The sequence below is a fragment of the Dermacentor silvarum genome, chromosome 1 (assembly GCF_013339745.2).
Source record: "Dermacentor silvarum isolate Dsil-2018 chromosome 1, BIME_Dsil_1.4, whole genome shotgun sequence".
Taxonomy (NCBI): Eukaryota; Metazoa; Arthropoda; class Arachnida; order Ixodida; family Ixodidae; genus Dermacentor; species Dermacentor silvarum.
The window spans coordinates 220,774,969-220,790,175 of NC_051154.1; the positions used below are offsets into that span (position 1 = coordinate 220,774,969).

Below are 15,207 nucleotides of genomic sequence, written 5' to 3' on the forward strand. Positions count from 1 at the left end.
AACAGCTAATATTGGAGCAAATAAGTGTATGATGCTGGTGTAAATTTGCAGCAGAAACACAATCACGCCGCTGCCAAAAATTTCCACCAGCAGCAAAGTAGAATACACTTGGTTACTGCAATATCAGCTCTGTGCTTGTCTGGTTGAGCTCTGCGCCACCAGGTGGCTGCACCGTGCAGGCCGTTCACGCTTGCACCTCTGCTTATCTGCTTGCGCTTACCGGACACGCTAAAACTCTCTATTGTCTATCTTCCTGCCAAGGAGCCAGCATGAGTAAGTCTAATATTTGGCAAGTGCGGACACTAGATAGGTGGCTTATCAATGGGTACTGATATATGGCGTCATGCTTTTGTTTATTTTGCATATACCAAGAATGCGGATTTGATTACATCAATATCAGTGAATGTGTTTATAACAAATACAGTAGAACCTTGTTCATACATTTTGGAGAGAAGCATAAAGAAAAATGTATACCCTAACCGGGAAAACGTACCACCCAAAGTAAAAAAAAAAATTGGGCAGACTCAACTGTAGTTGACCTCTACGTAATGCAAAGCGTCACCTGAACCGTAGCAGCATAAGATGCCAATGCATGCCGAGCTGGTGGGGCCAGAGCAGCCCGAGACGTGCATCGTCGTTTTTGTGGCTTCGGCAAGCTTTGTTTACATTCCTAGAATTCGGCCAGATTCGGCAGCTTCTTCGAGCAGGGCTTTTGGCATTTTGACGTGCCCGCTTGGCGAGAATTGTTGGGGCACGAGACGCCAACGCACATCGAGCTGGTGGGGCCCAAGTGGCCCAAGCGGATCTTTTGCCTATTGCGTAGTGGTTTAAGACCACGGGAAACGCGGAACGCTGGTCGGCGACGCCCGAATACGATGCCGCCAGAGCGAAACATGACATTTGCAGCAGCGAATAGCGGCACATTTGGGTTACCGCCTACTTGGGTGGCCACCAACATTCCCTAAATGTTGGAAAAAATAAATATATGATACTATATGGCAACAGTATGCTTTCAACTGCACTAGGTCACATGCGCTGTGAAACAGATAGTTGACAGAGCTTATAGCAATAGGTAGGCGACGATAGCTGTAAATGCGATGTGCGACGACGCCAAGACATTTGCTGGTACCAGAAGAGGAAACTGATTGCGCGCCGGCATTTTCATGTGACTGCGTGCTTCACACCTTTTCTTGTTCATGTGGGATCCAGCAGCTGGAAAACATCTCATACGATCGCAGTTTGGCGAAGTACTGAACATTGGTGCCGAAAGGTTGTATTTTCTGGAAACTTATTAATCAATGAAAAAGAAGTGTAACTGCACTGGATAATTTTTTGTGTTTTCAAATGTGCACGTTGCCGCTGGAAAATTGTACGAAATGGGATTATATGAACAAGGTTCTACTGGATTAGGTATAACTAAGTTCTTTTAGCGTCGGATGCAACTTCATTATCTCACGGTTTGACTAATAGCAGAGAATAGCAATTTATAGTACTAGTATAAGCAGCTCTACAGTGCCGCAGAAAAACGTAAAATAGTCCTCGCGCACCATTTAGCTCCTTAGCCAAGGGATCATTGACATCAATAGCAAGCAGCTTCCAGTCAGTTTCCCCTTCGTCTACGAGGGCCACGACACCAAGGATCTTCACTTGAATTACCTCGCCTCGCTTGGCCACCTGCAACAGAGGCACATGTACTCGGGGAGGTCGTCATGAACCACGTGAATTAGTTTATACACTCTAAAATGAAATCTCGGCTAACATTTACACTACCAAAGCATAATTTCATGCAAACAGGCTACTGAGTACACACTATACTGACAATGGTATTTATTAGGCTTGTGCAAATATTCGATATTCACTTCGGCCCAAATTTCAGTATTTGAAGTTCTCAAAGCACATTCAAAACGAACAATGTATGTACAGTGAAGTATTTTTCTGCAAATAAGCTGCAACCCCCGTTACAACACCCCGGAAAGAAAAAAAACAAAAGAAAAATCCATGCATTTAACTCTTGAAGATAACTGCATACAACGTCCGAATCTTTGTAAATACAAATTCCATTCGTAGATGCACGAATCATCCCCGTCATATCTTTGGCCAGCTGCTCTGTTACCCACCTATTCTGTGATGCTGGTGGCAGTGAACTTTGCCCTAAATATGTTTTCACAGCAGCACTGCAGTGAAACCACACCTCAAGGCGAAATCTGAGCTGCTGTGGAGCCACACATGAAGTCAAAATTCGCATGTAACCTGCACCCCGATTTTACTGTTAAAATTTAAAACATTTTTCGTTGATGCTCTTGCAGAACGGCACAGGTTAAGCTCACTTGCAACAAAAAACATAAAGCTGAACTTGCACAACACAGCAGAAACTGCCGGTGTTGAGCAGTCAAGGCCATATTTCACAGCATTGCGACAACACACGGCACGCAAATGTGTAATGCTCCCGCGGCCTCAACTACCACAAAATTTTAAATAGAGTGAAGCACACCACTAAGAGCTTGTAAACAAATCTTCTGTGCAGCTGGAGTTATATGTTCAACTTGCATTTTTGCATGAAAATATCTGAATAACGGCACTTTGAAAATAAACTGACTTCAGAGATGAACATGTTTCCTTTTTAAAGAACAAGAAAGAACCAACTTTCTTACATTTGTCAGCATCTGGCTCTTATGTCAAGGTTTTATGCAAATCTCACAACTATTTAAACTATTCGCTTTGAATTTATTTAACACTACTTACCATTTGCTTCAACTTCGATTCGAACCAAAAAATGTTTATTCGCACCACCCTAGTACAGTAGAACCCCGTTGGTACATTTTTCAAGGGACCGCGAAAAAAGCATGTAACAGCCGGCAAAACGTAACTGTGAGGAAGGCCACCAATCGCCGCAGCTATGTCACAAACAGCTTTGAATGGCTGCCACTACAGTTATTAGATGTCTCAGTGCTCCTATTGCGACCGAGGATGGTGCTTGCGTGCGTGTATAATTATGGGACAAGTACTAAGTTTCGCAACAGTGGCCCCTTTCAACTCTTAATATGCTTGACAGTAATATTTTACTTATGCTTCACCGCATAACTCGGCTCCATTGCAGCAAAGCTGACTTGAGATAACCAGCGATTATGCTACCTATATAAGACCCTTGCGGCTCTAAAATAAATGTAACGCTGCACTCGGTGGATCTGGCTCAATGTGTGTAGTTCCCGGTAAGCTTTAACTCATGCACACTTCGCTTCGGGTGCTTCGCCAACTTTGGTAGCTTATTGCAAATCGTGGTCGCTTACTGCAAAGTTTGGTTGCTTATTGTAAACTTCGGTCGATTGTTGCAATGTACTGGTCGCTTGTTGCAACTCACTAGTCCCTTGTTGCAGTGTACAAGCTGGCTGCACCAGCTTTATATGTGCGCCACGTTCAAACGCAACGTAAGATCCCAGGAACATTACAGATTGCCGACATATCAAGGGGAAACATAATAGATGAAAGTCAGTGAGATCTAGGTCGGGACCGCGAAAACATGATCTAGCAGCCTGGAAAACGCAGCAGTAAAGAACGTATCAACGGGGTTACACTGTATTTATAAGCTCTAAATGAACTGTCTAGGAATTTAGGCACAGATGACTAGTAGCAGAGTTGCCAAATACCCCCTCTTCGAGGGGGTACATGGCAATTAGATTGACCGATTTGAGAAAAACTTCATTTTTCTTTTTATCGCAACCATATTCAAGTTCAGAATTTCAATATTCACACAATTCGACTGGTTACCATTACATGAAAAGATATGAACTCCACAGCTGTATACTACTTTCGTCTCTCTATAGCAAAAAGCATGACAATGGTCAAGATACAGGCCGCGATTTTGTAGCAACGTCTTCTGCTCGATTCTATGCCTCTCTTATCATCCATTGCTAATGGCTGGTTGATCCTGCTGATAATGTGTGTGGAGCTTCGCTCCGACCACTGACGAAATGTAAAAGTGTGAAAAAGGATAGCATAAAAGGCATTGCTAGAAAATCACGGCCACGGAAGGTCTAGGCCAAAGGCACCAGGCGCTGGCCAGATGGCGTTGTGGCTGTTTCAGCTTCCTACAAGATCTGCTGACGCCAGTCACTTTGGCTACGACAGAAACAAGACAATTTTCTGAAGAGCAACAGAAGCACGTCTGTTTAATGCCTCTTGCTTCAACTCTATGCTTGCTTGAACCTGATAAGCAAAGCATTGCCCGATTCATGGCAGCGTTCGAACGCATAGGGCTATGGCCGGTCTGCAATGCGTGCCTGCCCAGACACCAGACGCACGCTCCAGACTGGCCATGATATGACATGCACAGTTGTACTATATACAGGGTGTTTCAGCGAACACTTTCAGAAATTCTTCAAGGTTGCCTGTGGCAGATAGCAGAATTCTAGTTCATGAGCTGGTCTACTCGAAGAGGTGGACATTACTTGCACAAGAAATTGAAATGTATAATCGAATAATTAACAAAAATACACAAATTAAGTTTTTAACTAATTACCTGATGGCCCATATCGCAATTTACAAATTGTAGCCGTGGAGTTCGCAAGGCGGATCCACTTAGAATTAATTCTCAGGATGACACCAGTTTCGAGATATTAATTCCCGAACTTTGCGGAAAAAGGCATTGACAATCCAGTTAGTTTCTTAACAAAATGTCGCTTTATGTATTGAAGCACAACATTAACTTTCTTTTCACCGGCAACGTTGTGCACTGCCGATGATCAGTGGGCGGATCAGCCATCTTAAGTTTCGGCGGCGAGACACACGAGGCTGAGAAACCACGTGGTCCCGGAATGACTTCGACTCAACCAACAGAGAAGAGCACGAGCGACTTAATCCATCGGCCACAAATTTGGAAACGAAGTTCTTCTAATTGACGAGGCGACCATTGCGAACGTTCTTGCATTGGACAGTGACAGCGATGACGCAGTAGGGCAGGCTGCCTTACATGTTGTCCTTGCAGGAGGCCCTGCAGATGATTCAGTCCCTCCGGGGCTCCGTTTTCGCGAGGGACCTTGCTTTGCATAAACCAAGCAAAGCTGATGGACATGGGGTTATCTCATGCAAGCCAGTGAGAAGTACGTGGCGAGATGCTTGTGGCGATCTCGCCCCAGCGTTTCTTCTGGATCTCTCAAGCTGAGAGGCTGTTGTGGCAACCTTCTCGCATTTTTAAAAGGCCCTTTTTGAGGCCACCAAAGCAATGCCTCAGCGAAGCTCACATGTCACTTACCACCAGTGAGTTCGCTTTGCAGTTATTATAGAAATGGCATTCTTGAATGCCAACAGCTGCAGCTTGTTACACACAATCGGAGCATGCAGGTAGCAAAGTTAAACAGTTCAACAAGTTAACACAATCAGCAGCCGGATGGAGGAAGGTGGTGGGGAGGGGCACTGGCCTCCCCGTCATTATACAGTATAGACCACTTATAACGTAACCGCTTATAGCGCAGGACCGGATATAGTGCGGTCTTTTCAGACTCCCGTTAATTTTCCCATAGCACTCCATGTAACACGTATCGCTTATAGTGCAGTTGCGGGAAACGAAATACCGGTTACAGTGCGGCTGCCTGGGAGTACGGAAGTCAGCGGAGACAGGCGAACGCTCCCCTCAAACGGGCGCCCCAAGGAGTGCTCGAGGAAGAAAGAGAGACGAAGTGGAGGAGAAGGGCACGTGGTGCGAACGAAGAGCCAGTGGGACTGAAACCAGAATCTTGAGTGCGAGTCGTGAAATATCACGGTGCGTATAGCGAGCTAGGGCCACGAAACTGCCAACGCCCGCCAACGCTCGCTTCCGCCGCATTTTTTTTTTCTCGTTTTTTGTTTTGTTCACGCGCGACATTGAGGGGTCTCTCCTAAGCTTTTACTCAATGGCGGTGCCGGAGCAATGCCTGTTGGAGGCGCCGCCCAGTGATTTGGTTCGAATTAACGAGATTGGACTGTAAATTGAATGCAAACATTCTAGCCGCATTCCTCGACTGTCGCATACGTGTGGTGGCTCGGTGCACAAGTTTTGCATATTTGCGGGCCTTGAAAATTATTGCTTTGGTTATAGTGCGGTACCGCTTATAGTGCGGATATTCGCGACTCCGCCGACTTACGTTATAAGCGGTCTACACTGTAGTTTTGTCACAACTGCTCCCTGCCATTCTAGTTTACTCACAACAGCTCTGCCATCCCCCTGTTTTGATTTTTTTTCATGCAAACCAGTTATAACAATGAAATTTTTGTGGCGCTTGAATATTGTTATAAATGGGTTCGACTGTATCGAGAATATGGCCCACTTTTTTGGCCACTTGTGGAATAAATTCGCACATTTTCGGGCGAATCCGGTATTTCGGACTTTCGATTATTTGGACGTTCTGGCAGTTCCTATCGAGGTTAAATTATCAGTCAGCAACTGTACCTAAGTAGTACCTATTATGATAATGTTGCAGTTTTGTTATGAATATTCTGCTAACGTTATTCATGTTTATATTATATGTAAACCTTAGTGCAATGTTCAATCTTAACATATATTTTATATTATTTTTAAACATTAATATACACTGTTTAAGGGGTAACACGAAGTTCTTAAGTAATATTTTCCCATAAGAGACATGTTAGAGACATGTTAGAGACATGAATTCCAATTAATTTTGCAAGCATAACGCTGAAGTAACATTTATTCAATGTCACATTCCAATTTTAAATGAATGCTGTCAATAAATTGTTCATACAGTGCAGTCCACTTATAATGATACCACATATAACGATGAGTTGATCTAAGAGTATCAACTTATGAATTAGGGCTATGAGAAAAAAAAAACATATATAACGATATATTATTCACCACATATCGAATATAACGATCCGAAATTTTGCTCCTGGGCAGCGTTTTTCATGCAGAATAATCGTGAAATTTGCGCTCCTAAGTTGCCCTTAATTGAGACGGGACGAAAGTTTGCCTATGCGAATTCGTATCTGCCGCTGTTACCGCGCACCGACTGCGAACGAAAGCCACAGAGAGCATCGCAAGTTGGCGCAGGGTGCACAAGATGGCACCAGCTGCTTCGCGTCCGCGTCGCCGGCGGTCGTGTGAGCGCCCAGAGAAGAGAACGGGGGACCAACGCGATAAGTGAGCAGCGCCTGTGCGGCCTACGCTGCCCTTACAATCTCCCTCTCTTAGAGAGCGCGGAAATTCGCCACGAAAGGAATGGGAGGTGCGCCGACAAAGTGCAACGCTGCAAATTTTACAAGATTCGAAGAAGTATGAGCTCGCGCAGCCGATGATATCGACAATTATGAACACCGGGAGCACCACGATCATGAAGGCTAGAAGCAGTGGCCATGCCAATCAACAGAAAAGGCTTTGTGCACCAGGACGAAACCTCTATGGGTGAAACTAAACATGGTGGAAGCCGCTGACATTACCGAACTCTGGGAGCACGACGCTACTGATGATGCAAATGGCTTCGATGGAGGAGTTTCTGAGTGCAGGTAGTGATGCCTCGTTCTGTGAAGAGATCTCCGCCGGGCAATTGTTGAGCGAACAGACGGCAGCGTTGTGTGACAGAGGAGACGACAGCAGCGGCAGTGACGACGAGATTGACAATCGCCCGTCATTGACACCGGCCCCGATATTCAACCAAAGTGCAATGTCGTCGATCGAGTCACTCATTGATTTCACGCACACTAAATTATAGCCGCCAGTGTTCGCGGAGCAGCTGGACGCGATGCACACGGCGGTTGCGAATCCGAAACTTTGGCGAAAGCAGGCGCAGATTTCTATTTCAGCGCGCCTAACGATTGAGACGCTATTTAGAGGTGTAAATAAAAGTTTCATTTTTCACAGCCTACTTTCTACAACGTCGATTTTTTATTGCAAGTGGCAAATTTAGTTTCGGGACTACAAAAATATATTAGTTTATTTTTATGGCAGTCCAGATATAGTGATGATCGGTTATAACGACCAGATTTTTCGTTCTTCTTGATATCGTTATAAGTGGACTGCACTGTATAACATTCAGATTTGTTAGAGAAGAGGCAGCCAATATATTTTATGTACAGTGAGTGAGAGCTACACACCACTTCATAATGCACTGGAAATCAGTGCAGCCACCTCATGGCTGTTACCAAATACCCCAGATATGCACGTGCAACATCAGCAAAAGACAAAAGCTTCACCAGCTTACCCGATAGCCAATCTCGCAGATATCAATGGGATCATTGTCTCCCTTGCAGTTGGTCTTGTTGTCTGTGTGGTTTGGATCCTCCCAAGTCTGCAATGAATGCACAAATGATAAAAATGTTAGTAGGCAGATAGTGAACATAGGAAATTGTGCTTAAATGATACAGTCTCAGAGCCAAATCAGCAAGGTTTATAACACAAAGCTACAAAAAAAAAATATTTAGACAACCCCAACTTTGCAGAGAATTGAATAGGCACACTGGCCTATCGAAGTGCAGACACTTAGCTATGGTAGGAAAGAATCAAAAGTATGAAAGTGCACACTTGAACAGCTAGTGAGAAGATATGGGAGAGATGCTAACTAGCAGGTAAAGTCTATTTCAAGCAGGAAACATTTAAAGGGACATTACAGCAAAGCACTAATTTAGTTTAGACGGATAAAGCATTCTCTCAAAACTGTGTTGTTGTTAGTTTGAATATACAGTCGAACCCCACACAACAAAATTTCCGCCACAACGAAGGTTTTCCAATTCCCCTTAAGCTGTCCATAGAAAGTAATAAAAAAAAAGTTTCTCCATAACGAAGGCATTTTATTCGGTATTTCCACTTCAACAAAGTTTTTGAGAATGAAACCGGGACTGAACTGAAATTGGAACTGCCAAGTAGTCAAATAAGAAGGCCCTTCCAAAGCTGTGACGATCGTATGTCCGCTTGAACGAGGTTTTCGAAAACGAAATAAAATTCAAAGTACCGATTTAAGCCACTGCAATCCATAGCCACACGTGGTCATTACGCGCCTGCGCGAGACAGCACGGGATCACCACAATCACTGGAGTTTTCTCTGTGGTGTGTGTCCGGTTGAAATGGCTACGTCAACGAAGAAGCGTAAATTTCTCTCTTCGAGGAGAAGGCACAGATGATCGCAGCGACAGAAAGCAGAAGGGAAAAAATTTCAGTTTCGCCCAAAAAGCGAAGCATCAATTGCAATAGCAAATTAGTAGACAGCTATACGAACTAAGGATAGTAGTTTTATCGGCCATATAAACTTGTAAACATTCGCTAATTAAATTACCGAGCACGGTGTCATGCACGCACAGGTAAACACGAACACATTTCGCTCAATGACCCTGGAAACTCGGTGTCAACATGCTGAAGTGAGGCAGTGCGGCAACAGCAGCGAGCGAATTGACCTCCATGCCGTCTCTCACTTCAACGTGAACTAAACGTCGAAAGCACAGGAGCACAGCGCACACAACTCTACCGGCACTAGTTGCACTTTGCCCACATCGCAGATCGCTTTGAAGATGAGGCCCGCGCAGGTGCGCAGTTTGTGCACGTCACAGATAACTTTCAAGACACGGCGCCCACGCGGCCGCGCCGCAGCCGCTGTGAACATGATGCCAACATCTCGTCGTTTGGGGAAAATAACAATCCGCTAGACACACTGACTCTGGCGACTGCTTTGAAAGTAATGGATCCTTTTGACATCATCAGAAAAGTTATCAGAGCCCATGACAATGACATTGCAATGGCTCTTTTAATGGACTACGAGACTCGCATAACGCCTTTGCTTGCTGTGAAGCGTAAGAAATCCAGACTGATTGACTTCTGGAAATAAAACTTCCGGTAAGCGCAAGCTTGCCAAGCTTGACGACTTTGTCATAAATATGCAGTGAAATTGTGATAATTCAAACCGCTTCATTGGGATGGTGCATGTGCTGCAAAATGAGTGTTTCGCGACCGGCCGGGCAGGCGCGTTGGGTTTGGCGTCAGCCGCTATGTACGAAAAATGCTGTAACTGTGGCGCGAAATTCATTCTCTCGTGAAGTTGACACTTTATTGACTGCCTTCTGTACGTCTGAACCTTTGCCCCCACGCCATCGCGAAGATTTCCCGAACAATGGTTTTGGTATCGTTCGCGGCTTTGCCGTTTGGTGTACGTATATACATACTAATTTCGCGTCAACGAAGTTCCGCCACAACAAAAGGTTTCGCATGTCCCGGGAATTTCGTTGTAGCGGGATTCGACTGTAGTTATTAGGAGAAAAATAATGAATGAATACATTAGGTTGACATGTACATATATTCAACAACCACAGTGGGAAACAGTCAGTAATATGGAAGATTGGGTTGTCACAAAGGTGTAGCTGAGGTAACCTAAGCATTAAATAAAATCAGCATCAAAGTGTCAGCATTGCAGTTCCATGCAGAGCACTGAAATATGTGGCACAAATTAGTGTGAGTGTGCACTCTACACACCACACTTGTTTGTTCAAAGCCTGTTTAAGGCCCCTTCAAGAAGATGCTGAGCAACTTCCCTAATCGACCAGTTCACTGCACATCACAGCACCTGTGGGATGGCGCCATAGTTCCAAATGTAACCGTGGTGGGGGAAGCAGTTGTGAACATAGCGTAGCTTTCCTTTCTTGACATCTTGCTTGATGGGGTTCAGGGGCTCTGTAGTGGCTATCTGAAAGAACAAAGTGGCACATGAAAAACAGAATTAAAGCAAGTCATACATGGCATGTTAGGCTGTTACACAACAAACATCTGAGCTGCTGTCAGTTGCTGAAGGCTACTAGAGACTGAGGCATGAGCAGAATAGATCAAAATAAACAGCATCACAACACCCCCCCCCCCCCCCACACACACACACTTGGAGAACAGAATAGATACAGGTTTGCTAGGATGACGAACAACAAAGCTTCCAATGATGCAACTATATGGTCAGATATAAACTCATGAGCTGCACAAAAGTGCAGTTATATACTAATAGCAACATCAAGCCAGCAGAGCAAGCGTATTAAAGCAAGCGTATATTGTTTTACATGGCATAAAATCTAATAATGAGCTTACATCTATACAAAGCACATTCAAGCCTACAGACAATTCCAATTTCGGTCACAGTGCAGTTACTGGGCAGTCATCATCATCTTATAATTATGTCCACTGCATGATGAAGGCCTCTCCCTGTGATCTCTAATTATACCTGTCTAGCACTAGCTGATTCCAACTTGCACCTGCAAATTTCCTAACTTCATCACCCCACCTAGTTTTCTGCCGTCACTTCCCTTACTCGGATGCTAACTGCAAAATTTTCACACTGCTATACTTCGCTCGATTTACTCGGCAGATAAAAAATTTATAGCTATCGACTCTCTTGCTGTACACAAAATGGTCCTAAGCGTTGCACTTCAGTGGCATACAGTAGAATCTGAGTAAACGGAAATTGCAAAAAAAAAAAAGCTTGATAAACAGAACAGCCTTATGATTGATTGGTTTTGCATTAAGCCAATGAAAAAACAAAAACAAAGCCTGATAAATGGAACCACATTTGAAACTGAGCGGCCAATCTCAGCGGCATCGCGACAGGCATCGCTGTTGGTGCCTTTATTTTTCAGGTTTTCTTGCCAAGATCAAAGTTATTGATGATTTCAAAAGTAGTTGCTTCACTAAAACAGAAATTCCTTCTGCTAAATGATGTCTTTCCTTTTTGTGATCTTTCTTGTGCTGCTAGCTCTAGTCAGTGGCTGTGTGCAAGCAGAGACTTTGTAACAAGATGCCTTCTAATCAGATATGCCACACCTATTATCTGTTGTTGACAATAAAGTAGCTGCCCCTTTCGAAGGAGCATTTTGGAGCTCAATCTCTCGGTAAATGAAGCTTCTAATAAACAGAACTTATTTCCCTGGTCCCTTGAGGTTCCGTTTAACGAGCCCACTAAAATGAGAGAGTGAGAGATCACAAATTAGCAGGGGGGCGTATTTTGCGAAGGTTCTTTTTCTTTGATTCTATTCATTTATCACCTGTTACAGCAAGTGGCCGATATTGGAGATAGCGAAGACCTGGCATCGTGCCAGCCAATGATGAAGAGTAAAAATAATAGAAAATGAAAAGAATCCTTACATAATGCGAACCCAGGACTGCATATGGCTAATTTGCATGTCACTTATCAATCTGGCAGGCCTGTCACAGATTCCAAATGTTTCCAACACTTTGTTCAAGTAATGAGCAGCACAATATTGTTCAGCACTCAGAAGCAGCACCACAAAAAGAACCTGCATCACTATCTATATTCTATGCATTTGCAAAACTGTCACTCATCGTTAGGGCCATGTGCGCAACAGCCTTTTCTCCAGACCACAGAGAAAGAGGATGTATTGCCATGAAGGAAACAATTGAAAATCTTGATTTGCTCATCGGTCTGTCAGATACACTTACTGGTTTTATGTTATGGCCTCATACGAAATGGATAAATGTACTCAAGTTAACCTCAGAAGAGCATGACACTTTTATGACAGAACCTGGAGAATTAGACAAATCATCACAGAGAGCAGACAACATTGAGATAATGTAGTGAAATGCACGAAGCTTTCTACTCAGTCTGTGCTCTACCAGATGAAATAAGAGCCTTGGAAAAGAAGGTAAAGCTTGCAACAGGTAAAGCTTGCAACTCCCCACAATAGTGCTCAAATTTGATAATGCCATGTGTTTGCAACAATGATATTCCCTCTGCTTAAGGCATTAGTGAACGAAAATGAGTCCTCAGCATGACTACATGTCGAGAGACAGCACACTCATTGCATCGGATAACTTCGCATGCACTGCATCTGAAAACTTCAGCAATACAATAGAGTATGTTACTAGTATGTACTAGCTCCTGCAAGAGATTCACAAGAGTTCAAACTGTTTACTAAATAAGCATTTTTCTAGTAAGACTGAAAAGCACAAAGCTTCCCAACATACTTTCCTGATAGTTGCTGTAACCTGCAAGATACAAATGAAGGGAAATGCTTGCTACAAGTGAAGAGAAGAAATACTATGACAACTCCTATGCACCAAATGTCGCCATACCTTTGCTTATATGTACTACCAGAGCACGCAGCAATGACATAAGGCTCCCGTGGTAGCATTCACTATGGGCATCTTTAGCCCCTTAGCCATTTTGGACAAGTACTGCTCATCTAACCCCTCACATCCCCAAAGCATTTAGGACAAGTGCGGCTCATCCTGATTATGATTGATGATTATTGTTGTTTATTGGCGCAAGGGCCAGGTGTGGCCAAAGAGCGCCAGGACGATGGTAATGGCTTGTTAGTGGTATATGAATAGTCAATTATATGAAGATTAGATGTGGCATGGCTGTAAAGGGGCCTAAAAGCAGTCGCTGTAAAGTGCGTAAAATCTATACGTAATAAGATTATGGCAATGACTAATGATGTGTACTATAGACATGAACAATACATTGCGAAAGAATGATATGACTTCCAAAATATTGCAGATGCAAGAATTAGCCAGAAGCACAAGTGCCTAAACAGAGCCCTTGAGACACAAGGGCCTGGAGGCATGTGCTATAAAAAAAAACAATCACAGCAACATCCTCTGGAGAGAGGATGCGCTACGAACTTGTTGGGCTAATAACATGTAGCACATCATTCAGGAATGCGAGGACTGTTTTGGTGTTAAAGAGCGGTTCTTTACCGAGAAACATAGCGGGATGTAGAGGGACATAATAGCGATGTGCTAGAGGAAAGTGTTTCTTTCTTTCTCTTTCGGCTTCCCGACACTCCAGGAGGACGTGGAGGACGGTGAGCCTCTCGCCACATCTACCACAGGTTGGAGGGTCATTACCACTCAATAGAAAATTGTGGGTGCCGTACGTGTGTCCTATTCTGAGACGACAGAATAGGATATCAGTTCGCCGGGTTTTTGTTACGGAAGGCCAGTAACCTAATTGTGGCTTAATCAAATGAAGCTTATTACTTGTTTCTGCGTCCCACAAGCGTTGCCAGTGGCTTCGCAGTTTCTTTCGCAAGAAAGGTTTTAAATCTGTCGCAGGAACAGCAGCTGTAGGGTTGATAGCGGGTGATGTGACTGATGTGGCCATTTGGTCGGCAAGAACATTGCCCTCGATGCCTCTATGCCCTGGCACCCAGCATATAATGACATGCTGGTTAGTTGTGTATGCTCTACAAAGAACAGAATAGAGCTCAATGAGAACAGGGTTTTCTGTTTACAGGGTGACTTGAAGGCTTTTACGACGCTTTGGGAGTCTGTAAATATAATAGTTTTTTGAAGTTTTGATTTCTTTATATGCTTTACAGCTGACAATATTGCGTAGGCCTCAGCCGTAAAGATGCTTGTTTCGGGGTGGAGTACGCCGGATTCCGAGAAGGACGGACCGACGGCTGCATAAGATACTCCGACATGCGATTTAGAAGCGTCTGTGTAGAATTCTGTGCAAGAGTACTTGGATTGTAATTCTAGGAAATGCATTCGGATTTCGACCTCTGAAGCGTGCTTTGTAACCTCTACAAATGATATATCACATGCTACTACCTGCCACTCCCACGGTGGTAACAGCTTGGCTGAAGGCATTAAGCGATGTTCGAAGAGTGGGATATCCGTTTCTTCACTAAGCTCCCTGACACGCAGTGAGAAAGGTTGTCTTACAGAGGGACGATTACGAAAAAGTGTAGCGCACGTCATATCGTTAATGGTATTAAAACACGGATGCTGATGATTAGAGTGGACTTTAAGGAAATATGTGAGGCTGGTGTATGTTCTCTGCAGATGGAGTGACCACTCATTTGATTCGACGTATAAACTTTCAATGGGGCTTGTTCTGAAAGCGCCAGTGGCCAGGCGGATACCTAGATGGTGGACGGGGTCCAGCATCTTCAGCGCACTAGGGGCGGCAGAGTGATATACCACGCTACCATAATCCAATCGTGATGAAATGAGACTCTTGTAGAGATTCATTAGACATTTCCTGTCGCTACCCCAGGATGTGTGAGACAAGATTTTCAGTAAGTTCATTGTTTTTAGACATTTCTCATCAGATATTTTATATGCGGAATGAAAGTAAGTTTAGAATCAAGTATGATGCCTAGGAACTTGTGCTGTTTGTTCACAGGTATTTGTTGTCCATACATTTCGATAGTGGGATCTGCAACAAGCCCTTTCTTCCTGGTGAACAGAACACAAGAACTTTTGTGGGGGTTCACTTTGAATCCGTTTTC

General features: G+C 44.0%; 1 protein-coding gene across 3 annotated transcripts in view; it reads right to left on the reverse strand.

The window, feature by feature from the left end:
* Positions 1-15,207, reverse strand: part of LOC119436778 (uncharacterized) — a 62,421-nt gene that overhangs the window by 33,892 nt on the left and 13,322 nt on the right. For all 3 annotated transcript variants that reach the window (XM_037703768.2, XM_037703767.2, XM_037703769.2), the window contains exons 4-6: positions 10,536-10,655; positions 8,190-8,276; positions 1,548-1,674 (exon numbers count right to left, since the gene is read on the reverse strand). In XM_037703768.2, coding sequence (XP_037559696.1) covers positions 1,548-1,674; positions 8,190-8,276; positions 10,536-10,655 — 334 coding nt within the window. The remainder of the gene's footprint in view (positions 1-1,547; positions 1,675-8,189; positions 8,277-10,535; positions 10,656-15,207) is intronic.